This window comes from Podarcis muralis, chromosome 6 (genome assembly GCF_964188315.1).
Source record: "Podarcis muralis chromosome 6, rPodMur119.hap1.1, whole genome shotgun sequence".
NCBI classification, from domain to species: domain Eukaryota; kingdom Metazoa; phylum Chordata; class Lepidosauria; order Squamata; family Lacertidae; genus Podarcis; species Podarcis muralis.
Genome location: NC_135660.1, coordinates 89,760,019 through 89,787,138, shown reverse-complemented (window position 1 = coordinate 89,787,138; position 27,120 = coordinate 89,760,019). Strand labels below are relative to the sequence as shown.

The 27,120-nt window shown below is 45.9% G+C and overlaps 1 protein-coding gene across 1 annotated transcript; it reads right to left on the bottom strand.

The window, feature by feature from the left end:
* Positions 1 to 4,388: 4,388 nt before the first annotated feature.
* On the bottom strand, positions 4,389 to 25,735 carry PTPN20 (protein tyrosine phosphatase non-receptor type 20). The gene is made up of 10 exons (XM_028728890.2): positions 25,435 to 25,735; positions 24,272 to 24,416; positions 22,527 to 22,600; positions 14,267 to 14,373; positions 13,039 to 13,181; positions 12,147 to 12,237; positions 9,991 to 10,328; positions 8,284 to 8,499; positions 7,424 to 7,486; positions 4,389 to 4,693 (listed from the first exon to the last, which is right to left on the bottom strand). The coding sequence occupies exons 2-10, from the start codon at positions 24,323 to 24,325 to the stop codon at positions 4,625 to 4,627; spliced, it is 1,155 nt and encodes a 384-aa protein (XP_028584723.2). The 5' UTR covers positions 24,326 to 24,416; positions 25,435 to 25,735; the 3' UTR covers positions 4,389 to 4,624.
* Between the last annotated feature and the right edge of the window lie 1,385 nt (positions 25,736 to 27,120).

Sequence of the window (27,120 nt, the reverse complement as noted above, 5' to 3'; positions counted from 1 at the left end):
GGCTGCTGCAGGGTCCTGTCCTGGGTCCGTTGTTGTTTAACGTCTTTATAAACAACTTGGATGAAGGAATTGAGGGGATGCTCATCAAATCTGCAGATGGCACCAAACTGGGAGGGGTAGCTAATGCCGCAGAAGACTGGATTTGAATTCAAGATGAGCTTCGGATTGGATTAAAAGGTAAAGGTAAAGGGACCCCTGACCATTAGGTCCAGTCGTGACCGACTCTGGGGTTGTGGCGCTCATCTCGCTCTATAGGTAGAGGGAGCTGGCGTACAGCTTCCGGGTCATGTGGCCAGCGTGACTAAGCCGCTTCTGGCAAACCAGCGCAGTGCGCGTAAACACCGTTTACCTTCCCGCTATAAAGTGGTACCTATTTATCAACTTGCACTTTGGCGTGCTTTCGAACTGCTAGGTTGGCAGGAGCAGGGACCGAGCAACGGGAGCTCACCCTGTTGCGGGGATTCGAACCGCCAAACTTCTGATCGGCAAGTCCTAGGCTCTGTAGTTTAACCCACAGCGCCACCCACGTCCCCTAGATTACTGGATTGGATTATTAGGCCCAAACTAACAAAACGAATTTCAGTATGGACAAATGTAAAGTTAGGCAGGAAGAATCAGCTGAATTGTAGAGTCGGGACTCTGAGGGTCATCTATTTCCACCCCCTGCAATCTCTAGTGGGATGGCTGCGTGGGAGCCGGTTGAAGTTAAATCCTTTGAAGGCAGAGGTGCTTTGGCTGGGTTGGGACAACATGGGGTTAGGGGGCCAACTCCCATGTCTTGCAGGGGCTCCATTAGTGCCAGCGCCTTCTGTCAAGAGCTTGGGTGTAACCATCGGCGCCTCCCTTTCCACGGAAGCGCAGGTTGCAGCCACAGCAAAGGTGGCATTTTCCCATCTCCCCAACTTGGTGGAACACTCTCTCACAAGAGACTAGGGCCCTGCGGGACTTGACATCTTTCCGCAGGGCCTGCAAGACGGAGCTGTTCCGCCTGGCCTTTGGTTTGGACTCATTCTGACCCTTATGTTTCCCTCCCCTTAGGGTTTTGATCTATGGGCTACTTTTAAAACGAGGCTGCATTTTAACCTGCATTTTAAATTGTTTTTTCCCCCATTATGTTTTTACTGTCATTTTACTGGTGTTAGCCGCCCTGAGCCCGGCTTTGGCTGGGGAGGGCGGGGTATAAATAAAATAATTTTTTATTATTATTATTATTATTATTATTATTATTATTATTATTATTATTATGAGTGACATCAGGCATCCAGTTAGCAAAAAGGGAGACTAAGCATCTCCTTGAGTCCACAGGCTTTCAGTTTCCTTCTCCTAGCAAAATGGCAAGTTCTGTTTTGATGCAATAGAACAGTAACAAAAAAAAGGGGGGGGGAGAGAACCAATCAATTGTTGGCAACAGTTGAGTCCCGTTCCTTGACTAGAGCTTTGCTTGTAGGCTCAAAGGACCTTTCAAAACTACTTGCTTCCTTGCTTGGACTCTCCTTCCTTGGAGAGGTTCTTAAGCAGGGGTTGGATGGCAACCTGTCGTGATGCTAGGGCTGGAATCCCTGCATCGCAGGCTAGATGACAATCGGGGTCCGTTCCAACTTTACGATTCTATGATCCTTTTCTTTCCTTAGCACAGGGAGCGACGATGCATTTCAGAGCGCTATGTTTTTTGCTTGCTTGCGCCAAACTTCTTTTGCCTGCCTTCTCTTTTATTCTTGTGTTCTCAGGACCTGTTCGTTTTGCTTTCTTTCTTTTGTCATCTTTTAAAATGCCTTGGCTTGAAACACACATTCTTTGGAGAAGAGTCAAGCTGATGCTTATAATTTCAGCAGGGTGTTCCCTACTCCTGGGGCTCACATCACATCATAAGCATAGCTGTCAACTGTCCCTTATTTGGCGGGAAAGTCCCTTATCCCAGCGCAGTTTCCCACTGCTGTCCTGGATTGATGATGTCCCTTAAATTTCCCGAGTTTCAAAGGAAGCAGCTCCTCTCCCTCCCTCCCTGCCGGCCAGGGAGGAGGGAGGCTCCAACTGTGTTGCTTGGCTGTGTTGCTCACCCAATAATGAGTCTAAGAACGACTGGGGGGTGGAGCTTGCATGCCTTGTGCCGATCAAATCGGCCGTGTTGCCTGGGGATTCGCCTTTGCTCAGCGCTTCCCAGCGGAGAGGTGATGGTGGTTTCCCTTGCTGCATCCCCTTTGCCAGGTTGCTGCACTGTGGGAACCACAGTTTAAGGCTTCGTTTGGCTGCTGGCTGGGCTTTCTGCCTTTGGCTCGGAGGGGCTCAGAAGTTGAACATACCTGTGCTCGGAATCAGATGGATACGTCATCCACGGCCCACCCACCCTTGCCAGGAAAAAGGTCTGTCTGGAGCTGGGGCACATGTTGGGGGGAAAGGAAAAGCGATCTCATGGGGGGGAGGCTTTTGGATTTGTTTTGGAAGCTCCTTCAATTGACTGTTATGGGGGAAAGGAAGGGAGCTGGTTGACTAAAACCCCTTATTTTGGCTGCTGATCCCTTATTTTCGAAGCTGCTGGTCCCTTATTTTCAAATCTGTAAGTTGACAGCTATGATCATACGGGGACCTCTGGGAAGAATTGCAGGGCTTTTCCCACACACCCATTCTAAGACTTGGGAACTGACCTTAGGCAGTCCTTACGTCCCTGACTGTCCTTAGGATCTTGATTAGATGGTAACCAAGGAAAGAAATGGGATCCTCCGCACTGAGGGTCCTGGTTGCGCGCGGGTCCCAGAGGTGACCCCGCAGGGTTAAAATTGTTAGGGGCGTAGTTAGCCTTCCCCCCCCCCTCTGCCCAGGGATCACACCAGGCTGTTTTGGCCAATCGCGTGAGGTGGCGTGATCCCTGAGCTCTGTTGTTGTTTGTTTAGTCGTTTAGTCGTGTCCGACTCTTCGTGACCCCATGGACCAGAGCACGCCAGGCACTCCTGTCTTCCACTGCCTCCCGCAGTTTGGTCAGACTCATGTTTGTAGCTTCGAGAACACTGTCCAACCATCTCGTCCTCTGTTGTCCCCTTCTCCTTGTGCCCTCCATCTTTCCAAACATCAGGGTCTTTTCCAGGGGTCTTCTCATGAGGAGGCCAAAGTATTGGAGTCTCAGCTTCAGGACCTGTCCTTCCAGTGAGCACTCAGGGCTGATTTCCTTCAGGATGGATAGGTTTGATCTTCTTGCAGTCCATGGGACTCTCAAGAGTCTCCTCCAGCACCAGAATTCAAAAGCATCAATTCTTCGGCGATCAGCCTTCTTTATGGTCCAGCTCTCACTTCCATACATCACTACTGGGAAAACCATAGCTTTTGCTATACGGACATTTGTTGGCAAGGTGATGTCTCTACTTTTTAAGATGCTGTCTAGGTTTGTCATTGCTTTCTTCCCAAGAAGTAGGCGTCTCTTAATTTCGTGGCTGCTGTCACCATCTGCAATGGTCATGGAGCCCAAGAAAGTAAAATCTCTCACTGCCTCCATTTCTTCCCCTTCTATTTGCCAGGAGGTGATGGGCCCAGTGGCCATGATCTTCGTTTTTTTGATGTTGAGCTTCAGACCATATTTTGCGCTCTCCTCTTTCACCCTCAATAAAAGGTTCTTTAATTCCTCCTCACTTTCTGCCATCAAGGTTGTGTCATCTGCATATCTGAGGTTGTTGATATTTCTTCCAGCAATCTTAATTCTGGCTAGGGATTCATCCAGCCCAGCCTTTTGCAAGTTTGGAAACTCTGGCTCAGTCAGAAATGACACTTGCACCATTCTCCTTAGCACACCTTACTTACGTTATGTACAAAACTCTGTTCGTTCCTTCATGACAATTCATTCTCCCTTTGGAAACTGTGTTGAAATTTCAGGGCATGGGTTTTTGCAGGGAGAGTAAGAACAGGAATGGCTCCAATGCAAACCTGGCATCCTCTCGTTTTATCCAAAGGGCTGCACCACAGATTCCCTGCAGAAGGCATTCTAGTTGGGCAGCTAAATTTCAGAAGTCTAGTGTACTAGATGCATACATACATGGCCATTCTGTTATTAAAAACCAGCCAGCCACTACTTTTCTTGAATCAAAACACACTGGATAAAAAGATGAGGTGCCTGTCATTTCACCGTCCTGGTGATAAAAACATTGGCTCCTGCAACTGCTAAAACTCTTTCTCTGTGAGTTTCGGCTTCTACTTAAAGGCCATGTCCTATCACCAGTGATAAAGTGAAGCAGCCAAGGAAGCCTGGGTTTGAGAACACAGGTCCCCCCTCTCTTTTTCAGGTGGGTGAAGACAGCAAGGCCCTGTGTGGCTTAAAGTCTACTTACTTTCAGCTGCCATTCATCTGAGGGACATTGCCACGCAGCCATTAAGCCCAAACCATAATAAATACTAGTAGAACTGAATTCAGTTGCAAGCAGATTTTTTTATGGCTAGTTACCAGACATTTGTCTACACCCACTGTGTCAACTTTGCCTGCATAAAGCTTTAGAAATCCATGTTTGTCAAGCCCTGAAACAGGAAAAAAAATCCTCGCTTCTACAGCACCTCTTGATGGTCCATCTCGATGGACAGAGTTTCAAGTAACAAGGCGGGTCTGGGACAGGTGCGGGCAGCAGCGTGACTTTGCTTATTGCGCTGGCTAGGAATTCGTGATCTGAATGTTCTTCAAGACTTCAAGAGCTAGTTCGTAGCAAAACATATACTGCTCCTGGGCATGAAGAAGGAAACAGCCAGTTATATTCCTCATCATAGGATGAAAGACAGAGAAAACTTGCTAGGCTCATGAATGTTCTGGCTCTGGGACAATCTGTGTCTCCCCCCTCTTTGCCAGAGCAGAATCATTTCATCGCTGAGTCTGCAAAGACTCAAGGAATGTGTTGCAGCACAAACTTGGCATAACCTTAAGCCAAAGCCTACTTTCTTTTCTACCTGCATTACTCTCGTATTTATAGTTCTCTTTGCAAAGCAATGGATTAGAAGCCACCTCTCCTAATGCAAGCAGATCAGAAAGAGACTATTCAGTGGGGACAATAGCTTGGCTAATGCTTGCTGCTGTAGGATGTGAAACACAAGAGCAATCAAGTACAACATTCCTAGAGTGAACATGTTTACACATGGGGAGGAATGTTTGTCCAGCCAGCAAGTAAACTTCCTGTTTCCTTCTGGGCTGGGACAGACTTCCGCTGCATGTGACTAGAGGTGGGTGTGGCCTCACCTGTGCAGGTAATGACAAAAGCACAGGGCAGGGCAGCCATCTCTCTCTCTTTCACCACATGCATCGAAGAAACAACATCTACTAAGCCAAAGATGCTCTCTTGGCTTCCAGCCAAGAGAGGACAAAGGGACTGTCTTCTTATGAGATAGATTCCAAGTGTATGTTACTTCATTAAGCTAAGTCTGTCTTCTGGGATCTGATTGTGAACAGAATGATATGTGAGTAAACTTTTTATACTTTTGTAAAAGACTGTGTCGTCTCTTATATTTTATGGGGGAATAAGGGGAAAATACCAGAACAGTTATTATAGAGGCTTTAGCGAGCCTGAGCAAACACATCCGTTGCAAAGTTTAAAATAAGGGGAATGTTACTCTGCTGTCGGGACGCGGGTGGCGCTGTGGTTAAAAGCCTCAGCGCCTAGGGCTTGCCGATCGAAAGGTCGGCGGTTCGAATCCCCATGGTGGGGTGCGCTCCCGTTGCTCGGTCCCAGCGCCTGCCAACCTAGCAGTTCGAAAGCACCTTCGGGTGCAAGTAGATAAATAGGGACTGCTTACTGGCGGGAAGGTAAACGGCGTTTCCGTGTGCTGCGCTGGCTCGCCAGATGCAGCTTTGTCACGCTGGCCACGTGACCCGGAAGTGTCTCCGGACAGCACTGGCCCCCGGCCTATAGAGTGAGATGGGCGCACAACCCTAGAGTCTGTCAAGACTGGCCTGTACGGGCAGGGGTACCTTTACCTTACTCTGCTGAAATTGTGGAACTTGTTAACACAAGTTGGATAAGGATATAATCAGACAATATATCCTTTCCTGCATCCCTGAACATTCCCACAGCTGCTACAGTACTATTTCGGTTTTAGGTTTTTCCTTCAAATCAGGAGTAGTTCCCCCTGAAGAAGTGTGGCAAACAGAGAGAGAGAGAGAGAGATGGGCAAGCTTGCCCCTGCTCACCTCAGATAGACTTGACGTTGCCCTGACTTACCTGGAAACAACAACCAGAAATAACAGGCTTCATTTCCTGAGCTAATCCAAGGCTCTAAATCAGGGTTTCCCAAACATGGGTCTCCAGATGTTTTGGGACTACAACTCCCACCATCCCTAGCTAGCAGGACCAGTGATCAGGGATGGTGGGAACTGTAGTCCAAAAACAGCTGGAGACCCATGTTTGGGAAACTCTGCTAAGATAAAGCAAGCAGGACCTCCCCTATTCCTTTGCTAGGGTGCTGTCCTGAAGACCCTCCCCTTTTGAACATTTGCTTTTGCTCTCTAAAAATTACTATACAGGGCCAGTTACGGGTTTTGAAAAATCCAATCACAAGTCCAATTCCAATGGAACTGAAATCCTGCTCTCTTGGGAAATTAAACATCCATGCACACATATCATTGCAACATCATTTATTTTGCTTTTCAGGGGATTTGCAATGTTTGGGTCAGGATCCAAGTGGTAACATAAGCAAGAGAGCACGCACTGCTGAGGGGCCAGAAGACACACCTTTTCCAAACTTTATAAAACGACCTAAATACGGAAAGGTTCAATGAACCATCAAATGTAATTTTTAAAGGAAAAAAATTGTTCTCTGGGTTTTCTGTAGTGGACTCTAAAATGATAGAGTCATTTTAGAGATAGAATGCATCTTCCTGCTAATAAGATGCAGTTAATCTCCCAAAGGGGGGAGCGCTGGGGTTTCAATAGTGTCTAAAAACTGCAGAATTCCTGCTACTCCTTCCACAGAGGAAGTCACCCTTGTTTTGCAGGTTTCAAGAGAGAACAACGTACCATATTTTTTTGCTCTATAAGACTCAATTTTTCCCTCCTAAAAAGTAAGGGGAAATGTGTGTGCGTCTTATGGAGCGAATGCAGGCTGCGCAGCTATCCCAGAAGCCAGAACAGCAAGAGGGATTCCTCTTGCTGTTGTGGCTTCTGGGACTCAGAATATTTTTTTTCTTGTTTTCCTCCTCCAAAAACTAGGTGCGTCTTGTGGTCTGGTGCGTCTTATAGAGCGAAAAATACAGTATGATACTAAAACAGGCTCCCAAGCACAAATGGAGCCCAGTTTCTGAGCCACATCCCTGACACAATTAATTGCTAAGGCCTCTTCACAATCTGAAGCAAAAGTAGGCAGCTCCTGCTCCCAGGCTTTGAGAGACGCTCATTGTTCTTGCACAAGTAAACCACTTAACTCCGTGCAGTTTGTGCAAGGAGGCAACTGAGCTCGATCTCCTTACCTTGGTTTGAATCATGCCGCAGCGCTGTTGCCGCAAATTCGTTACTATCTGCTTGATGTCAAACTGCGGGAATAAAGAAGGCCGACTTATTTGCCACCCTTGGGGACCAGTAGGAGAGGGAAGCCAGGGCCCATGTCAAACTTCTGAAAATAATGGGGCAGCCCCCACAAGAACCCTTTTGAGGCAAGTGAGTATTCTTATCCCTGCATTTTAGCTAGGAAGAAGCTAGAGACAAGCATCTGGCTTTCTGATGCCACCTGGAGAGTTCATGGCAAATGGCAAGGTTCCTTGGAGGTTTTTAAACAGAAGTTGGATGGCTATCTGTCATGGATCCTTTAGCTGAGATTTCTGCATTGCAGGAGGTTGAACTAGGGGACTCTTGGTGTCAAGGCGTCGTCCCCCCCCCCCCCCGAGCTCAGCAAAAGAGTCAGCCTCGGAAACTGAGCTGAGTGAAGAAGAGGCTGACTCTGTAGATGAGAACTGATTTTAGCGAGAGCAGCCCACGGCCCCTCCTCTCCAGGGAAGAAGCAGTTAGCTCCCAAGGGGAGGAAGAGTTGGCAGTCAGCCAAGGTGTTGCCAGGCAACCAGCAGATAAGCCAGTGTCGGAGGCTGAGTCTCCTGAGGAAGAGGTAGCCCTGAGATCATTACTGTACACTCGGGGTCCCTTCCAACTCTACAATTCTGTGATTCTACAAAACCAGGAGTCCACAGTTGGGTCTCTTCATTCCGAGATCACCACAACTCCCACCAGTCTATTCAGCCTTTCCCCTCGCCTTTATGTTCTCACTGCCTGTGCACATAGCGAGCATCCCACCACGGCATGCCTGCTAAGGATGGAATGAGGATTTTAGTGAACTTACAGGCATATCTTTCTCGATGTAGCTCAACAGAATATCCACACAAAGCAGCACTCCGCTCCTTCCAATCCCGGCACTGCAGTGAGCGATGATGGGGCCTGATTGGTGGATTTTCCTCATGTATCGGACAAATTTGACAAGATCTTTTGATGACGTGGGAGTGCCGTGGTCTGGCCAGGATGTAAACTGGAGGTGATGCACAGAGCGCTTCTCAAGTGTCTGCAGCAGAAGGAGCCAAAGAACTAGCCGTTACGCAATTAGTCATGGGAAGATTCCCCTTCTCAAATCAGAATTCGGGAAACCAAGCAATTCAGTCGAAATCTGCAGTCTGCGTCCCCTGACGCTACTAACAACACAAAACCCCCAGGCAAGCCCTGCTTTTAACAGTCTCTTATTGATAATAATTTTAATATAGTGGTACCTCAGGTTACATACGCTTCAGGTTACAGACGCTTCAGGTTAAGACTCTGCTGACCCAGAAATAGTGCTTCAGGTTAAGAACTTTGCTTCAGGATAAGAACAGAAATCGTGCTGCGGCGGCGCGGCGGCAGCTGCAGGAGGCCCCATTAGCTAAAGTGGTGCTTCAGGTTAAGAACAGTTTCAGGTTAAGAACGGACCTCCGGAACGAATTAAGTACTTAACCCGAGGTACCACTGTATTCTGTTTTTAATTTTTGTAAACCTCTTTAAAGTTTTATTACAATCAGTGCTTTTTTTCCTGGGGGTACGCATACCTCTAAACATTTTGTGAATCTTTGTACTTTTGTACATTTACTGTATTTATTTTTCCTGATGTGAACTATAAAATGGTGATTTTCTTGGGTCTAAATGAGAGTACCCCTAAACAATTTTTTTAGAAAAAAAGCACTGATTACAATTAATTTGTTAAATAAAATAAATGTTGTCCCCCCAGCTGTCAACCACTGTCTTGGCCTCTTCCCTTTCCACCTACGAGGCGGCTGTGAAGGGACAGGATTACTAGATGCCTCTCTGAGAGGTCTTATATTCCAGCATCTTGAACATTGAAACAGCATTGTAACAGCCAAGGTCACAGGCAACAGGGAAACGTACTTAGGCCAAGGCATTACAAAGCAGGACACAACTCATTAACAGTTCCAAAATGCACATCTTCCAAAATGCTTCCTCCGAAAGGGGAGGATTGAACGCGTTGCCCTGCGCAAGACTGGAAACAATATTATCAGACAGGCAGGCTGGAGAATTGTGCTGATTTGGCATCACTGAACAGAACAGGGGAAAAATTGGTCGAAGAAAGGCAGCTTAATCACTGTTCTAATGATGCACATAGCTCAACCATCACTTTCCTTGTGCAAATGGAAGAGAAGAAAAATTCAGCAAACAAATATACCGTATTTTTTGCTCTATAAAACTCACTTTCCCCCTCCTAAAATGTAAGGGGAAATGTGTGTGCGTCTTATGGAGCGAATGCAGGCTGCGTAGCTATCCCAGAAGCCAGAACAGCAAGAGGGATTGCTGCTTTCACTGCGCCGCGATCCCTCTTGCTGTTCTGGCTTCTGAGATTCAGAATTTTTTCCCCCTTGTTTTCCTCCTCCAAAAACTAGGTGCGTCTTGTGGTCTGGTGCGTCTTATAGAACGAAAAATACGGTAACTTAATCACTATTCTCATTATGTGCATAGATCAAACTTGGCATCTGTGACAAGTCTCTTTCTTGTGCAAACCTGGGCGCCATACCTGTTTCTTTGTAACTTCTACCACTCTAATGATGAAGCAATCTAGGATCTGGTAGTTACTCATTCGCAGCTGAAACTGCCTCAGATCCATTAGAGTGTCCTGGGGAGGCTCAGGCCAGTAGCGGTGGCATTTGGATGTTCCTCGCTCCGTTTCTCTTGTTATCATGGCAATGACATTGGATTGGTTTTCCCAGACCATTTGCCAGAAGTCACTCACAGTGGAAGGCAGAGGCCCCTGGGTGGAGATGTAGAAGAACTCTTCCTTCCCCACTGGTACGCGGATGTAGCTGGCATTGATGTAGCCTTCGGCCTCTCCGAGGGGAACCCGTGTTTTGTCGTCTAGGAAGGAATACAGATGAGCCCTTCCAGGCCTCTAAGCCTTCTCTACAGTCTGCAGACTACACCATGAAGTATTTGTTAGAATTTCTGCTCCATGATTGCAGTCATGGGATTGTTGTCTATCACATGACGGTATATGTTTTGACTCCACAGAGTGGGAAGTGACAGAGACAGGATGTTTGTGTTACTGTGTTCCGTGAAGTGGGACTACAGTGGTACCTCGCTTCAGGTTACATACGCTTCAGGTTACAGACTCTGCTAACCCAGAAATAGTACCTCGGGTTGAGAACTTTGCTTCAGGATGAGAACAGAAATCGTGCTCCGGCGGTGCAGCAGCAGCAGGAGGCCCCATTAGCTAAAGTGGTGCTTCAGGTTAGAACAGTTTCAGGTTAAGAACAGACCTCCGGAACGAATTAAGTACTTAACCCGAGGTACCACTGTATTGTCCTTTGTTCTTTTTCTCTTTGCTGTCTGATACTAGAGAGAGAGGGAGCCATGTTGCAGTGCTCCGTGTGTGTTTATATGTAAATAAAGTAGATTAGCCAAAATGCTGAGTTGCTGAGGTCTGTTACGTATGATGCGCAAACCCTGCGGATCCCTAAGTGTGCCGGTGTCTGTTGGCATTGGTTGCTGTGATGTTCGGGCTGAAGAAAGCTTTTGAAGCTCCCGAACGATTGACCAGGAGGGAGAGAACATGCTAGTTGGGCATGTGTCCCTACCAGGGTCCTACTCGAGTGTAGGCTGAGCTCCTGACAATATTGACATGGGGTGGTTTCTAACAAAATATCCCATGTATCTATTTGTTTACAGCTTGTCCGTGTAGTGCTGTTTTTATCTGTTTCATTGGTCTCGATAGTTGCCTTGGAAGTAGCAATACTGAAGCGGCAGAGTACACCTTTTCTAAACAGACAAACAAACAAGCAAACAAAGAGGAACCACTGCAAATAGTGTCCCAATTCCCCTCCAAGACGGAGTATATCATGGCCGAATGCAAAGCACAGCTGGGAGGTCTAGGAAAATCAACAAGGAGACCGGCTATCTATAGTTTCTTGGTGCAGGTCACCCACCAGATTGACTGAAGGCACTTCAGTCTCAAACCATGCTGGAGCCAGACTGGATTGGGTCCAGAAAATCAGCACCATCCAGGATGAGAGCCTGGAGAAAGAGCTGCAAGTTGGTAGGCTGTAGCTCTCCAGTTGTGTGGCTGGGGGTGTACACAGATTAAATCCCTTACAGTTTGGATTTGGATTTGATATCCCGCTTTATCACTACCTGAAGGAGACTCAAAGCGGCTAACATTCTCCTTTCCCTTCCTTCCCCACAACAAACACTCTGTGAGGTGAGTGGGGCTGAGAGACTTCAGAGAAGTGTGACTAGCCCAAGGTCACCCAGCAGCTGCATGTGGAGGAGTGGAGACGCGAACCCAGTTCCCCAGATTACGAGTCTATCGCTCTTAACCACTACACCACACTGGCTCTCTTAGGGACCAGGTTCAGAACAAGTCCAGCCTGTTGCGTGCTACTGAGTTACAGCCACACACACAAAACCCCCAAAAGCAAGTAAATATATAATATACACATGAGCTGTAAATTGTGTGTGAGCTATAGAGCTGGTTTCTCATATCAGAATGAAATCGAATTACTGTAATTGTCCAGTGGAAAATTTTATGGCTTAGGTCCAAGATTTAAAATCACAGGTAAATGTTCTAACCAACCCACCACACTCTCTAACCAACTGAGCTGGCATTGAGCAAATTCTGTCCTCATTCATGCATTTTCCTTGCATTCTCCCTAGACCGCCACAGAGACAATTCCTTACATGGGAGGATATCTCGGTATCTGTTCTTTTCCCGGTTTTCTGCTGCTGCAGCAATCTGGCAGTCATCGGTTGGCTTCATGTGCTCTAAGCTCTAAAAGAAAGGTAAAATTCAACATCCTTCATTTGCAGAGACATGAGTAGGAGTATATATGTGGGGGTTTTATGTGTGTGCATTCAGTGAATCCATTTTTCCTCTCTTTTTTTGTAAGAGATAACCCATCTGATTCATAGCTAGCACTCATGTCTAAAGGTAAAGGTAAAGGGACCCCTGACAATTAAGTCCAGTCGCGAACGACTCTGGGGTTGTGGCGCTCATCTCGCTTTACAGGCCGAGGGGGCCAGCGTTTGTCCGCTTCTGCAGACAGTTTTTCCGGGTCATGTGGCCAGCATGACAAAGCCGCTTCTGGTGAAACCAGAGCAGCGCACACAGAAACGCCATTTACCTTCCCACCGGAGCGGTACCTATTTATCTACTTGCACTGCGTGCAGAGCAATGGGAGCTTACCCCGTCGTGGGGATTCGAACCGTTGACCTTTCGATCGGCAAGTCCAAGCGGCACAGTAGTTTAACTCACAGTGCCACCCGTGTCCCTAGCATTCATGTCTACTAAACCTTAAATGTTATTAGAATTGTCATGGTGTTTCTAAGCATCTAAACTGGAGTTTTCTGTACCTTCTTCCAGAAACAGAACACATTTTTCTCTCAGTATTTCAGAGATACTTTAAATCAGTACACACTTACCGGGAAGCAACCCCTACCGAATTCATGAGCAGATACGGGTACGGACTGCACTGTAACAATACTGGTACAATTGTCTCATAATGGAGGAAAATAATTCTGCTTTTTGCTGCTGAAATAGCAACACTCAGGCCTGAAGAGGTAGAGCACTCACCACATATTCCTTCAGAATCTCTTCCTGTTCAATCTGCTTTTGAAGCTTCTGGATTAGATTTTCAGTATTACAGTTTGAACCGCTTTTCCTTTGCGATATCTGTAACATTTCAGCCAACTCTTCATCGCTGACAAGTGACGCCCCTATCGGATTGATATAAAAGGAATCGTTTGCTTTTGGTTGGGAAGGTCTGGCGGACAGGACTCTCCACAGAAAGCTACCTGCCTATTCCCAGCTCCGCCAAGGCCCTATGGTAAAGGTAAAGGTAAAGGTACCCCTGCCCGTACGGGCCAGTCTTGACAGACTCTGGGGTTGTGCGCCCATCTCACTCAAGAGGCCGGGGGCCAGCGCTGTCCGGAGACACTTCCGGGTCATGTGGCCAGCATGACAAAGCTGCATCTGGCGAGCCAGCGCAGCACACGGAAACACCGTTTACCTTCCCGCCAGTAAGCGGTCCCTATTTATCTACTTGCACCCGAGGGTGCTTTCGAACTGCTAGGTTGGCAGGCGCTGGGACCAAGCAGCGGGAGCACACCCCGCCGCGGGGATTCGAACCGCCGCCCTTTCGATCGGCAAGCCCTAGGCGCTGAGGCTTTTACCCACAGCGCCTAGGGCTTGGGCCCTATGGTACAAGGTCTCAAAGGCTACTATCCTGACCTCCGCATGGGACATAAGAAGGGGGAAGAAGATACTCTAGTAATGATGTGCAACTATGCCATCATGGGAGCATTACCTGAGATCAGGTATTCGCTACAAGTTATTTTCTGTAGATGCTACTACACAGTAAATTCAAATGTCACGGAGATAAATAACTATACAACTTTTAGAATACATCTAAAGTCAGCCCTGTACAGTGATACCTTGGTTTTCAAACAGAACGTGGCTTCCGATTGGCTGCGGGAGCGTCCTTCAGCCAATGAGAAGCTGTGGAAGCCACGCTGGCCGTTCGGCTTTCGAAAATTGTTCGAAAACCGGAACACTCACTTCCAGGTTTCGATCGTTTGGGAGCCAAGGCGTTCGGCTTCCAAGGTACAACTGTAGAGGGAAGTTTTAATGTTTGGCTTTATTATGCTTTTATGTTTGTTGGAAGCTGCCCAGAGTGGCTGGGGCAACCAGTGTACTACTACTACTACTACTACTACTACTAATAATAATAATAATGGCGCTTCAATGAGACCAAAAGGTAAATGAGATTTATACCAGCTGATACAGATATCTATGTAGGTACCTCTGGGCAGGGTAGACAGTCTCTTGGCTACGTCTTCATCTTCACTCACGTAACCCTCTGATTCTGTTGTTTCCATTTTCTGTGTTTCAAGCTTGTTTTTCTGCAGGCTGTAGAACGACGTTATTCACTTAACATTCTATATTGGAAATGGCAGAAACCGCTACCACGCGGCAGTGCTAAAGTTAAACAACCTCAAAGCACCTGTCTCCCTGTTTTCTTTCTCTTTGCTGATTACCGCACAGAAATGTGGAGTCCCCTGTTGCAAGCTACACCTTTACCCCAATTTCTTTTGCACCAGGTGGAAGCTACATGTCAGTCCAAACTCCCGCTCAGTGGTTTACGAAGCAGTTTCTTTTAAAGAACACGGCACAACTTGAGCATCTTTGCTGCTCAGATCTGTGAGCGAGAATGATGTGGAAGCTTTCGTTGGTCTCAGATCAGGCTGTTAAAATTATTTATTTGGTACTCCATAGGGTCTCTTGCAGTACACCTGTCTTTGGCCATGCTTAATTCCTGCCCAGCATGCCTCTGGTCCCAGGTCCGGGACCTTCTGGTACTTCAAGTCCCAACATATTAGAGCGAAGTGACATTTTATTCTGCTGTTCCAAGTCTACATCGTATCCTTAATTAGTGGCCACTAGCCTAATGGTAAATATAAAATGAACGCGTGACTTTTGTGTAATTTTCTGTAAGCCATCGAGGTATTTTTCCTATCAGAAGATGGGGAAGAGCTCTCATCATTCTCCAGATGTTCAGCCTGGGGAGCTTTAATTTAAATCCCAGCTACTAAAAGTAAAACACAAACTCTTAATAATATTACTCAGCACTTACATAGTGATTCTGAGGATTCACAAAGTTAGAAGGCAACCCAGGGGTCATCTCATTCAACCCCCTGCAAAGCAGGAACCACAACTAAAGCTTTGCTCAGGAGTCACCAATGTTTTTGGGCCAATGGGCACAAGTGGAATTTTGAGAAAGTACTGTAGGCACCAGTCACAAAATGGCAGCTCTTGGGGCCTGACAAAACACAAAACGAGTGCGTACAGACAGATCCCCGTCTGCGTTACCTTCCGAGGCATCTCGTGCCTCTGTGAAATTGCGTATAATTGAAAAAGCCTGCCAACACCCCATTCTGCCTTGCCCTGCCCCAGGTTATGTCCTTTTAGTGATGTTTCAGTGACGCCTTTGTGACATTTCTGGGTCACTTCTGGGTTCAGTGCGATGTGCATATACACAGCTACACACCTACTGAATGCACAGTAACTGGGGTGGGGGCGCTACCTGTACTGTGACGATTAAATTTTCCCCTAATGTGTTTCCAAACTAACAACCTGTTTAATTTCTGCCTGCCACACAGCTCCTAAAGGAACAGGAACCTTGTTTTCCTCAATAGGTAAAGGGACCCCTGACCATTAGGTCCAGTCGTGACCAACTCTGGGGTTGCAGTGCTCATCTTGCTTTATTGGCTGAGGGAGCCAACGTACAGCTTCCGGGTCATGTGGCCAGCATGACTAAGCCGCTTCTGGCGAACCAGAGCAGCACACGGAAATGCTGTTTACCTTCCCGCCGGAGCAGTACCTATTTATCTACTTGCACTGGCGTGCTTTCGAACTGCTAGGTTGGCAGGAGCAGGGACCGAGCAATGGGAGCTCACCCCGCCGACCTTCTGATTGGCAAGTCCTAGGCTCTGTGGTTTAACCCACAGCGCCACCTGCGTCCCTCAATACCAACCCTAAACCAATGCCTAGGCTGCCATCCTTTACACACTTACCTGGGAGCAAGCCCCATTAAACACAGAGACTTCCTTCTGAGTAGCCATGTATACCATTGTACTGCAGGTTAAAAATATGGGAAATTCTCCATGAGTGCCTGGTCTTTATCTCACGCACTGCATGAGAATTTCCTAAGCCTCTTTCCAAACATTTGGCTTCTGGCGGAGAGGGGGAGATTCTTTTAACATTCGCCGATGTTTACTGTGCAGTAGAACTTGCAGAAAATAACTCCTTGGGAGTATCTGATCAAACCCAATGAAATATGCATCCTAGTTGCCGGAAAACAGGGCAAACTACAGAGATCCCTTGGATAATAATAATAATAATAATAATAATAATAATAATAATAATACATTTTATTTATATCCCGCCCTCCCCAGCCAAAGCCGGGCTCAGGGTGGCTAACAACAATAAAATAATACAACATTCTAAAATCATTTAATTATAAAATTAATTCAACTCGAATTGATGGCAGCCATTGGGCTAGAGTTCTGTGAAGATTACCAAAGGAGGGAGTCAGGCTGTGCCCTGGCCAAAGGCTTGGTGGAACAGCTCTGTCTTGCAGGCCCTGCAGAAAGATGTCAAGTCCCGCAGGGCCCTGGTCTCTTGTGACAGAGCGTTCTACCAGATTGGGGCCACAGCCGAAAAAGCCCCGGCTCTGGTTGAGGCCAGCCTAACCTCTCTGTGGCCTGGGACCTTCAAGATGTTTTTGTGTGAAGACCGTAAGTTCCTCTGTGGGACAAACCAGGAGAGGTGGTCCCGTAGGTATGAGTGTCCTAGGCCGTATAGGGCTTTAAAGGTTAAAGCTAGCACCTTAAACCTGATCCTGTACTCCACCGGGAGCCAGTGCAGCTGGTATAGCACTGGGTGAATGTGATCTCGCAGCGAGGTCCCCATAAGGAGTCTCGCCGCGGCATTCTGCACCCGCTGGAGTTTCTGGGTCAGTCTGAAGGGCAGTAAGAAGAGATACTGTAAGTAAGAAGAGATACTGTAAAAGTGCACTGAAGGGAAGGGGGAAACAACAGCTCTTTCGTACCCCAGGGTTTACTGTTGCTGGTGTCCAACAACTCATTTGTCCATCAGAGCTCCGACTTCACGCATTGGCTAAAAACACAGACAGTGGGAGAAGCCAGGCTGTCTCAATGAGCAGAAATTGCTTAGGATTGTGCCTGGTATCAGTCTCTGGCAATGCCCTCTTCCAGAAAAGAGCCTTCAGCACTTGGCATGGAATGCCTGGCAGTGGCGACCAGGGTAAAAAAAGTGGCCTTCTCCCAGACAAGAGGAGAGATAGGCTGCACCCCTCCATCTGGGGAAGCTAACTCTCACAGGAAGGGCACTGTCTAAAACATCTCCAGGGGAGCACCCTGAAAGGTGACTCACAAACACAAACTGAAAAGTGTGGAAAGAGGTCAAAAGGCAGAAAAAAGGAGGACAGTGCTACAGAGGTGCTTCTGAGGCGGTGTTTGTGTGTCCTGCCAAAAGGCTTAAATAATTACTTAAATAATAAAAGGTAAAGGACCCCTGGATGGTTAAGTCAAGTCAAAGGTGACTATGGGGTTGCAGCGCTCATCTCGCTTTCAAGCTGTGGAAAGCCAGTGCTTTCCGGGTCATGTGGCCCGCAGGATGAAGCCACTTCTGGCGCAACATCGTTTACCTTCCCGCCGCAGCGGTACCTATTTATCTACTTGCACTGACGTGCTTTTGAACTGCTAGGTTGGCAAGGACTGGGACAGAGCAACAGGAGCTCACCCCTGTTAGAGGACATTCGGCACAGAAACATGTGTGTATACCTTTAAGAAGTTTCTGGGATTAATTGGCTGCAGGTGACCGTTGCTATAAAGGAAAAAAGCTGAGTTTTGTTGCCTGCCTGCAGGAATAACACCCACCAGAGTTTGTGTTTATTTGCTTAGTAATAAAGTCTTCGTTTTAGTTTGGGTTTTTACACCTATGTCTCCTGGAGTCACTCTGTTCTCTGCCACCGGCTGGAAATCCCCCTCCAACAGGTTATGGGCCCAGTCCCCAGTCCTGAGTGGGCAGAGACAGAGCGTGAAAAGAACCCAGAGACTGGAAGCAACTCAGCGTTTCTCAAGCAGCTGGCTGTGTGAAGGCATCGGCAGGGAGTGTCTGTTTGGGACCAGGAGCCGAACTTTTTTTCAAGCCACGTGTGAGTAAGAACTGAGTGGAAAGCTGAAAGCTGGGTGGCGCCATGGCTGGACTTGGAGCTGGAGCTCAAGGGGGAGCTTCCTATTTTCCAGTAGAGAAACTGGGAGAGTCCAATTATATGTCATGGAGTTTACAGATGCAGGCGTTTTTAAAGAAAGAACAATGTTGGACTGTTATTGTTAACCCTCCTGTAAAAGAGGAGGATGAAGAAGTAGATGAAGCAGACCAAAGGCTGGAGGACAAAGCCTATGCCAATTTAATTTTGAGTTTAGAGAAGTCTCAGTTATCTCATGTGCGAGACCTTGAAACAGCAAGTGAGATTTGGCAAGCACTGAGAGCAATACATATTAGAGACACTGCTGGCAGCAAAATTACTCTAACGAGAGCTCTGTACCGAGCCAGACTAAGTGAGGGTGAATGTGTTTCAACACACCTTCAAAGAATGCGTGATTTGTTTTCACAGTTAAATGAACTTGGGGAACATTTTTCTGAACAGAGAAAGGTTTATATTGTGCTGTCTTCACTTCCTGAGTCATGGGACAATTTAGTGATGACTCTGGAAGCAATCCCAGAAAGCCAATTAACAATGCATTTCTTAACTGGGCGTTTGCTTGATGAGGAGGAAAGACGCCATGAGAGGAAGGCCACAACCCCTCACTGTAACTCCAGAAATGGGAGGCAGTCCAGTAAAAGATATGCAACTGATGAGGAGCGGCAATCTAAAGAGGTTGTATACCACAGAGAGGAAGCAGCTTTCACAGTCAGAAGATGCTATCGTTGTGGGTCAACCAAGCATTTAGTACGACAGTGCACTGTGTCTGTGGGAGAAAATACAAGACAAGGGTGGCCTGCGTTTGCTGGGAAGCGAGGAGACAGGAAGAGTCGAGTCCAGTATGTTTCTGCAGCAGTTCGAGGCACCAGTCACGACGATGGACAAGACTGGATTTTAGACTCAGCAGCGACAAACATTTTTGTTAAGTCTGCACAAACCCTTGTAGAAAAGCAGCCTTGTAAATCTGTAAATGTAGTACTAGCTGATGGAACAGTGCATGAGTCAGCTGGAAAGGGTAGTGTGAATATCAACTGTTTAAGTACCAAGTTTACCAATGTTTTATGTGTACCAAGTTTAGAAAATAATTTGCTTTCAGTAACAAGTCTTGTTAAGCAGGGATTTAAAGTAACCTTTTCTGGTTCAGGCTGTAGAATAGAGAAAGCTGGAAAAGTGGTTACAGCGTCGCTACAAAATGGTTTGTTTGTTTTGAAAGACCAGCTAGTAAGTGAGTCTGGGGCATGTGTTAAAGCCTGTAATAGAGCCTTGTATGATGAGTGCCAGCATCTGTGGCATCGTCGTTTGGGGCATGCCAATTTCCGCAGTATTGCAAAAATGCCAGAATTAAGCAAGGGAATTAAAATGAAAAAATGTTCAGTTTTTCTAGACTGCAATACCTGCAAGGAGTCTAAAAGTAAGCGAGGGTCTTATCCTGAAAGTACTAGAATTAGCAAGAGGCCATTTGCTTTAGTACATTCAGACCTTTGTGGGCCATTTGCAGAGTCTGAAGGAGGAGCAAAGTTTTTTTTGGTTCTTGTGGATGATTATAGCCGGTATACTTGGGTATATTTGTTAAAACACAAAAGTGAAACTGGTCAACTGATTAAGAATTGGGTCAACTATATAGAAAGACAGTTTCCTTACAAAGTTACCCAGTTGCAAAGTGACCGTGGAGGCGAGTTCATGTCCGAAGCCCTCCAAGTTTGGTTGAAAAAGCGTGGTATTAGTCACCGTAAATCGTGTCCTTTTTCGCCTGAAGAAAATTCAGTTGCAGAACGCAAGATAAGATCTTTACAAACAATGCTAGATTCAATGCTATGTGATTCTGGCCTATCCAGGAAGTATTGGGGAGAAGGAATTCTGTGTGCTAACTACATACAGAACAGATTGTTTCATTCTACCATAAACACCCCTCATTTTTTGCTTTATGGAAAAAAACCCTTTTTGGACCATGTTAAAACTTTTGGTTGCTGGGCTTGGGTTCACATCCCAAAAGGACAGAGAAGGAAAGGAGAGCCCAAGGCAAAGAAACTTAGGTTTGTTGGCTATCAAACTTGGTCAAAGGGGTATCGTTTTGCACTAGGGCGTGGCAGAGTTGTAATATCAAGACATGCAGAGTTTTGTGAGCAAGATGGTTGGGTTCGTTTACATGGAAATTCAGAGGTTGTGTTATCTTCTGATGATACAGATAAATTTGTGAAATCTGAGGAAGAAAAGCCACAAATTAAAGAAAGTTCTGAAAGTGACAGTGATGAGGATTCAGGGGATGAGGATCCCAGTACACAATCTCCTAAAGCTGAACCAATTTCTCCTGAGCAGGGTGAATCAGAAGGGGAAGATAGTTCAGAGGGGGAGAGTGTTCAAGTTAGAAGGTCACAAAGAAGCAATAAGGGGGTACCTCCAGAAAGGTTTACTATACAAGAAGTTAAAACTGTTGATGTGAAAAAGGAACCTCGTGATTATGAGGAAGTTTTAAAGTTACCACACCAGGAAATAGTAAGGTGGAAAAATGCAATGAAAGCAGAAATGAAATCTTTAGCAGAACACAATGTCTTTACCATTGAGCCATTGCCTGAAGGAAAAAAGGCAGTGGGCTGTAGATGGGTGTATAAAATAAAACACTTGGCAGATGGTGATGTTAAGTACAAAGCCAGACTGGTAGCACGAGGCTTTACTCAAAGAAAAGGTGAAAGCTTTGATGAAACCTTTTCTCCTACTGCAAGGAGTGAAAGTGTACGCTTATTGCTAGCTCTTGCAGCACAACGTGGGTTTAAGGTAAACCATTTTGATATTGAAACAGCTTATCTTAACGCAAATCTGCAAGAAGAAATTTTTATGAATCAAGCGCCAGGTTTTGAGGCAGGAGAACAGAATTCTGTATATAGGCTGAACAAAGCAATTTATGGGCTCAAACAGTCAGCTAGAAATTGGAACGAGTGTCTTGATAATGCTTTAAAAAATCTTGGTTTTAAAAGAAGCTTAGCTGATAACTGCTTGTACACTAAAGGAAAGGGTGATAAACAAGAATTGTGTTTGTGTTATGTTGATGATTTGCTTTACTCTACAAAAAGTGACAAGCAAGTGGAAAAATTTGCAGAACAACTAAGAAAGGTATTTAAAGTAAGAGATTTGGGTCCAGTAAAAAATTATCTCGGTTTAGAAATTCAAAGAACAAACGATGGAAGTTTTTTGTTGAGTCAAAAGGACAAAATAATGGAGTTACTTGAAAGAAACAATATGCAAAACTGCAAGGGAGTAAAAACCCCAATGGAAATAGGTTTTTTCAAAAATGAAGGAGAATGCACAGAACCTGTAAATCCTGAAATGTACCATTCAATAATTGGAAGTTTATTATACATTTCATTGTGGAGCAGACCAGATTTGAGTTATGCAGTTGGAATACTAAGCAGACTAGTAAGCTGTCCTACAGAAAATGCCTGGAAAGGTTTAAAACGTATTTTCCGGTATCTAAAGCAAACACTTGATTATTGTTTAAGATTACCATCTTCAGGGTCCACAAAATTACAGTGTTACGTTGACAGCGATTGGGCCAACCTGCCTGATAAAAAATCAATTTCTGGAATGGTATTTCAATTTGGATATTCTTTAATAGGTTGGAAATCCAAAAAACAAAGTATAGTGGCCACATCATCAACTGAGGCCGAATACTGTGCATTGTCGGAATTATGTAATGAAGTAAAATTTTATGTTCAGATCCTCAAGGATATAAACGTACAGTGTAATTATCCTATTCAAGTTATGGAAGATAATCAAGCCATAATAACTTTGTCTGGGTCTGACCTGTTTAGAAACAAATCAAAGCATTTGGAAATTAAATATCAAAATGTAGCTGAAAATGTAAAACAGAACCAGATAATGCTGAAGTATTGTGAAAGTACACAAAATGTGGCGGATGTATTTACAAAAGCGTTAACCTTTGAAAAACATGCACGACTGGTGTTGTTGCCTGCCTGCAGGAATAACACCCACCAGAGTTTGTGTTTATTTGCTTAGTAATAAAGTCTTCGTTTTAGTTTGGGTTTTTACACCTATGTCTCCTGGAGTCACTCTGTTCTCTGCCACCGGCTGGAAATCCCCCTCCAACAACCCCGTCACGGGGATTCAAACCACGAACCTTCTGATCAGCAAGTCCAAGAGGCTCAGTGGTTTAGACCACCGCACCACCTGCTCCTCGCTTAAATAATATGATGCAGCTGGCAGAGAATATACCTGTATTTTATGTGTGGTGATGGATTCAGGTGTGCAAGAACCATACCTGCCTGAAATAACCTCCGATTTCCCAGGTTCATCCTTTCTTTTGAGAGGAGGGCTGCACTTAACATCTGTAGCCTAAGAAGAACAACGGCAAACTTGGTGAGTGATCTGAAACAAGGGCAATTGGAAATGCTGTTAAGATATACAGACGACCACAGAAGCATGGTGAGCTCTGGACAGCTACTCAGAGTATCTTCCCATTGAACCCAGGCTGAGGATGAAGGATAGATTTGCGGATGTCTTCTTGAATGCAGCTTTGGCTCCTCTGGGCCTACAAATAGCAAAAGCCACATTTTCTCTGCCCTAGGGCCTCTGCACCTAGCTGATCGCTCAACTATCTCTCAAGCATATGGAGACTTGCCTTACCCTTTGTAAAGTAAACCAGCCACTATTATATTACATGTCGCTGTTTTACATGCTGATTGCATACCCTCCAGCATATCTCCGATGAAAATAGGGGTGTCCTATATAATGATGATGATGATGATGATGATAATATCTTGCCCATCGGACTGGATTGCCCCAGCCATTCTGGGTGGCTTCCAATGCATATAAAAACACAATAAAACATTTAGAAACCTTCCCTATACAGGGCTGACTTTAGATGTCTTCTAAAGGCTGTATAGTTACTTATCTCCTTGGCTCGGGGGTCGCATGACTCCACACCCTCCAACATTTCTCTGATGAAAATCAGGATGTCTTAAGGAAGACCGGGACATTCCAGGATCAAATCAGAAACCGAGATGGCTTCTGTAAATCCGGAACTGTCCCTGAAAAATAGGGACAGCTGGAGGCTCTGTGATTCTCCAACTCTGAAAAATGTTTTAATATTCATTCCTCCCCTATACTTTTTTTATGCTGCGAACCATCCTGGGCTCCTTTTCAAGAGGAAGGAAAGGATATAAAATTGATTTCAAAAAGCCCTTAAGCTGGGATAAATAGAAAGCAACAGAACAGGAAAGAACATTACCTGACTAACATATTGTAGCCCAAATTTAGGCAACTGCTGGATAATACGGTGCTATAGTCTTGTATAGAATCTCCATTTTACCGTATTTTTCGCCCTATAGGACACACTTTTTACCATCCAAAAATGAAGGGGTAATGTGTGTGCGTCCTATGGGGCGAATGCAGGCTTTCGCTGAAGCCTGGAGAGCGAGAAGGGTCGGTGCTCTCCAGGCTTCGCGCAGCTCTCCGCAAGGCGCGGGAGCCCGGCGCTGGGCTCCCACGGCTTGCAGAGAGTTGCCTGTTCTGGGGGCTGGGGTCAGGGGAAGCTCGGGCTTCCCCCGACCCAGCCCCACGCCTGGGGGGGAAATAATTTTTTCCCCTTTATTTCCCCCTCCCCAAAAAAACTAGGTGCGCCTTATGGGACGGTGCGTCCTATAGGGCGAAAAATACGGTAATTCCACTTCCAGCTAGGTACAGAAAAGCAGTGCCTCAACAGCACTAAATTACTCTAGCATGCAGGCAATCCTAAATTACCTTTGGTTGCAATCCTATGCACACTTACTTGGGAGTAATTTCTATTTAACTTGCGGGGACTTATAAGCAGACATGCAAAGGACTGCGCTGCTAGAAACCAGCAGATTGCGGTTTCATTTCTAACAACGGGTACATTTCTGATTGCTGTTTAAAACAAAAGCATTTATATTTTTTACATTTTATAAACAGGCTAAGAAGGACAATTTAAGTTACACACAAACATTTAAGAAAGTAAACATTGCACTTATTCTAAAGCACACGCACCCTGCTTCCCTTTTTGCTTTTCTTTTTGTGGAAAAGGTTCCATGGCCGCAGCATTTCTGGAAATGTTATCTCTGGGCTACATGCAGCATGTTATCACCACCACTGAGGCAAAGAGCAAGAGATGGGCCTGTTTCATTTCACCAAACTGTATTGAAGAAACAACAGACAAGTTAGTAACTCGCTGGAAAAGAAGCTGCAGCCATTCCTCACCTTGCTACACATTTAACTGGATTCTTCCTGGTCTTAGAAAGTGATCCTTTGCTGTGCTCCTAGGATTCCCAAGTAACCGCGTTCATCCAGGCATACGAATCCATACTGAGCAAAAAATTAAAAAATGAATTTCTGTGGGAGACGCTTAGGTCCTGTATGTTAACAGAGCAGAAACTGTATAAGCAAGGTTTCCCTTGCTACGTCAAGACAGAAGCCACAACTAGGGACACGGGTGGCGCTGTGGTCTAAACCACTGAGCCTCTTGGGCTTGCCGATCAGAAAGTCGGTGGTTCGAATCCCCGTGACAGGGTAAGCTTCCGTTGCTTGGTCCCAGCTCCTGCCAACCTAGCAGTTCAAAAGCACACCAGTGCAAGTAGATGAATAGGTATTGTCGCAGTGGGAAGGTAAATGGTGTTTCCGTGTGCTCTGGTTTCCTTCAGTGTTCCATTCAACCAGAAGCAGTTTAGTCCTGCTGGCCATATGACCTGGAAAGCTGTCTGTGGACAAACGCCGGCTCCCTCGGCCTGAAAGCGAGATGAGCGCCACAACCCCGTAGTCTCCTTTGACTGGACTTAGCCAGCCAAGGGTCCTTTACCATTTTTGTTTTTTAACCTTAGAAGCCACCATGGAAAGAAAAAGCAGCATCTCATGCAGTCCAGATGAAGAATTTGTCCCTCTAAAACAGGCTTTCCCTAACTTGGGTCGCTAGCTATTATTGGACTACAATTCCCATCATCCCTAGCTAGCAGGACCAGTGGTCAGGGATGATGGGAATTGTAGTCCAACAATAGCTAGCGACCAACCACAGCCTGCTTTAGAATATGCAGTGCTCACTTGCTAAGCCATTAGTGTAGCAAGGCTTTAAAACAGGCACCATGCACTCCTGGGTGTTCTAACTTCCAGTTATGAAAGCAAGCCTTCCCAACGTGATCTTTAGAGAAAAAGGCCACAACCTCATATAGAAGGCAGTCTGCACAGTCCTCCTTCAGTTCAGAGGGATGTTAACTTAGGAAAGCCTCATGATCAGCCGTGGATGTAGTCTGGTATGCACCCCACAGATGGCCCAGATGCTCCACCTCTTCACAACATCCTCTGCAACTGCTTCCCCAACTGTCACAGTTCCGGTGTGGAACCTTCTGCCTATGACTCTGTGATGTCACACAAACTCAGATTGCACATCTCTCTCTCTGGGGACAAGCACACACTACACGCAGCAGGGAGGAAGCTCACAACACAGCCTGGCGTGTTCTATTATAATAATAAGCAATACTACACAGGGGATATGTTCCTGTCAAACAGGGCAATCTTCACAGCACTGAAGATACCACGTTAACCAGAGAAATATAGGCTTAACATCAATGTTAGAAACTGAGACAGGAAGCTAGGAGCTAAATGGCACCTTAAAACCTAGCTTATGGGTGCAACAGGGCACTTTTTAATATATATATAACAAGAAAACAAAGCTGAAAATGAACGAACTGCGGCTAAAATATTACGTTCGCCTTTCACATGGTCTAGTCCTTCCCCTGCCCACCCACCCCTAATAGTCTTAAGACCACCTCTTCTCTAGTCTTCAGAGAGTACCGTATTTTTCGCTTCTTAAGATGCACTTTTTTCCTCCTAAAAAGTAAGGGGAAATGTCAGATCGTGCTTTTTTTTTTAGAAAGAGGAAAGGGGGTGTTGAAACAAAGCTGCTGAGCAGCTGATCAGCAAGCGATCGGGAGGGGAGATAAGGGACTCTAGCGATAAAGGAGGCTGCCTGGGAAGGGGGGCGGTAAAGACAGCAAACTTGCAAGAAGAGGAGACAGGAAGACTAAAGCAATGAGGAGAAAAATTAGAAGAAAAGGAGGAGCAAAAAACTGCTCCAGCTAAGGAAAAGACACTAAGACAAACAAGAGGAAAAGAGGTGTTGAATCAAAGCCGCTGAGCAGCTGATCGGCAAGCAATCAGGAGGGATAAGGGACTCTAGATATAAAGGAGGTTGCCTGGGAGGGGGGAGGTAAAAGCTCATGGATCCTCAGGATTTTTGCACTGGGTCACCCTAAATTCTCCATCAGATCACATAGCATGTCCATGGCTACAGCCTGCACCAAGAAAAATCACGCACCCACTGTTTCGTGGGGCCACAATGGTGCAAAAACGTGGTTACAAAGCATGGATCCACATGGATTCTCAGGATTTTTGCATTGGGCTACCCCAAACTCACCGTCAAATCACATGTCTGTGGCCACAGCATGAACCACAAAAATCATACATCCACTGTTTCATTCAGAATATTTTTTTTTCTTGTTTTCCTCCTTTAAAAACTAGGTGCGTCTTATGGTCAGGTGCATTGTAGAGTAGCTATAATTGGGGAGGCAGAAAAAAAGTCCTCCTCTCCTTCCACTCTACAGTTTTAATCCGAAATCTTAGGCGCAGTACCGCACCCAGAGCTGAGAAACTGCTTGTGGTGGTGAAATTCCCTAGACAAAACGCGTCTAGAACAATGGGGGTTCCGAACACTGCTTAACATTATGAAGGGCAGAATAAGCCCAAAGGAAAGAAGCATGGGCACTTTAATTCAAATGGCATGATAAAATATATCTCGAACTAGCTGCGATTTCGAAATGCTGTATCCAACAGCATCGAGTTAGTAGGCC

Bases quoted from the DNA above. Each gene is read 5' to 3' on its own strand.
- PTPN20 (XM_028728890.2), bottom strand. From the start codon at position 24,325: ATGCTGCGGCCATGGAACCTTTTCCACAAAAAGAAAAGCAAAAAGGGA. The intron at 10,329-12,146 runs GTAAGGAATTGT...ATTCCTTCCTAG, and splicing joins ATACCGAGATATCCTCCCAT to ACGACAAAACACGGGTTCCC. The intron at 8,500-9,990 runs GTATGGCGCCCA...CTTCTGCTGCAG, and splicing joins TAGAAGTTACAAAGAAACAG to ACACTTGAGAAGCGCTCTGT.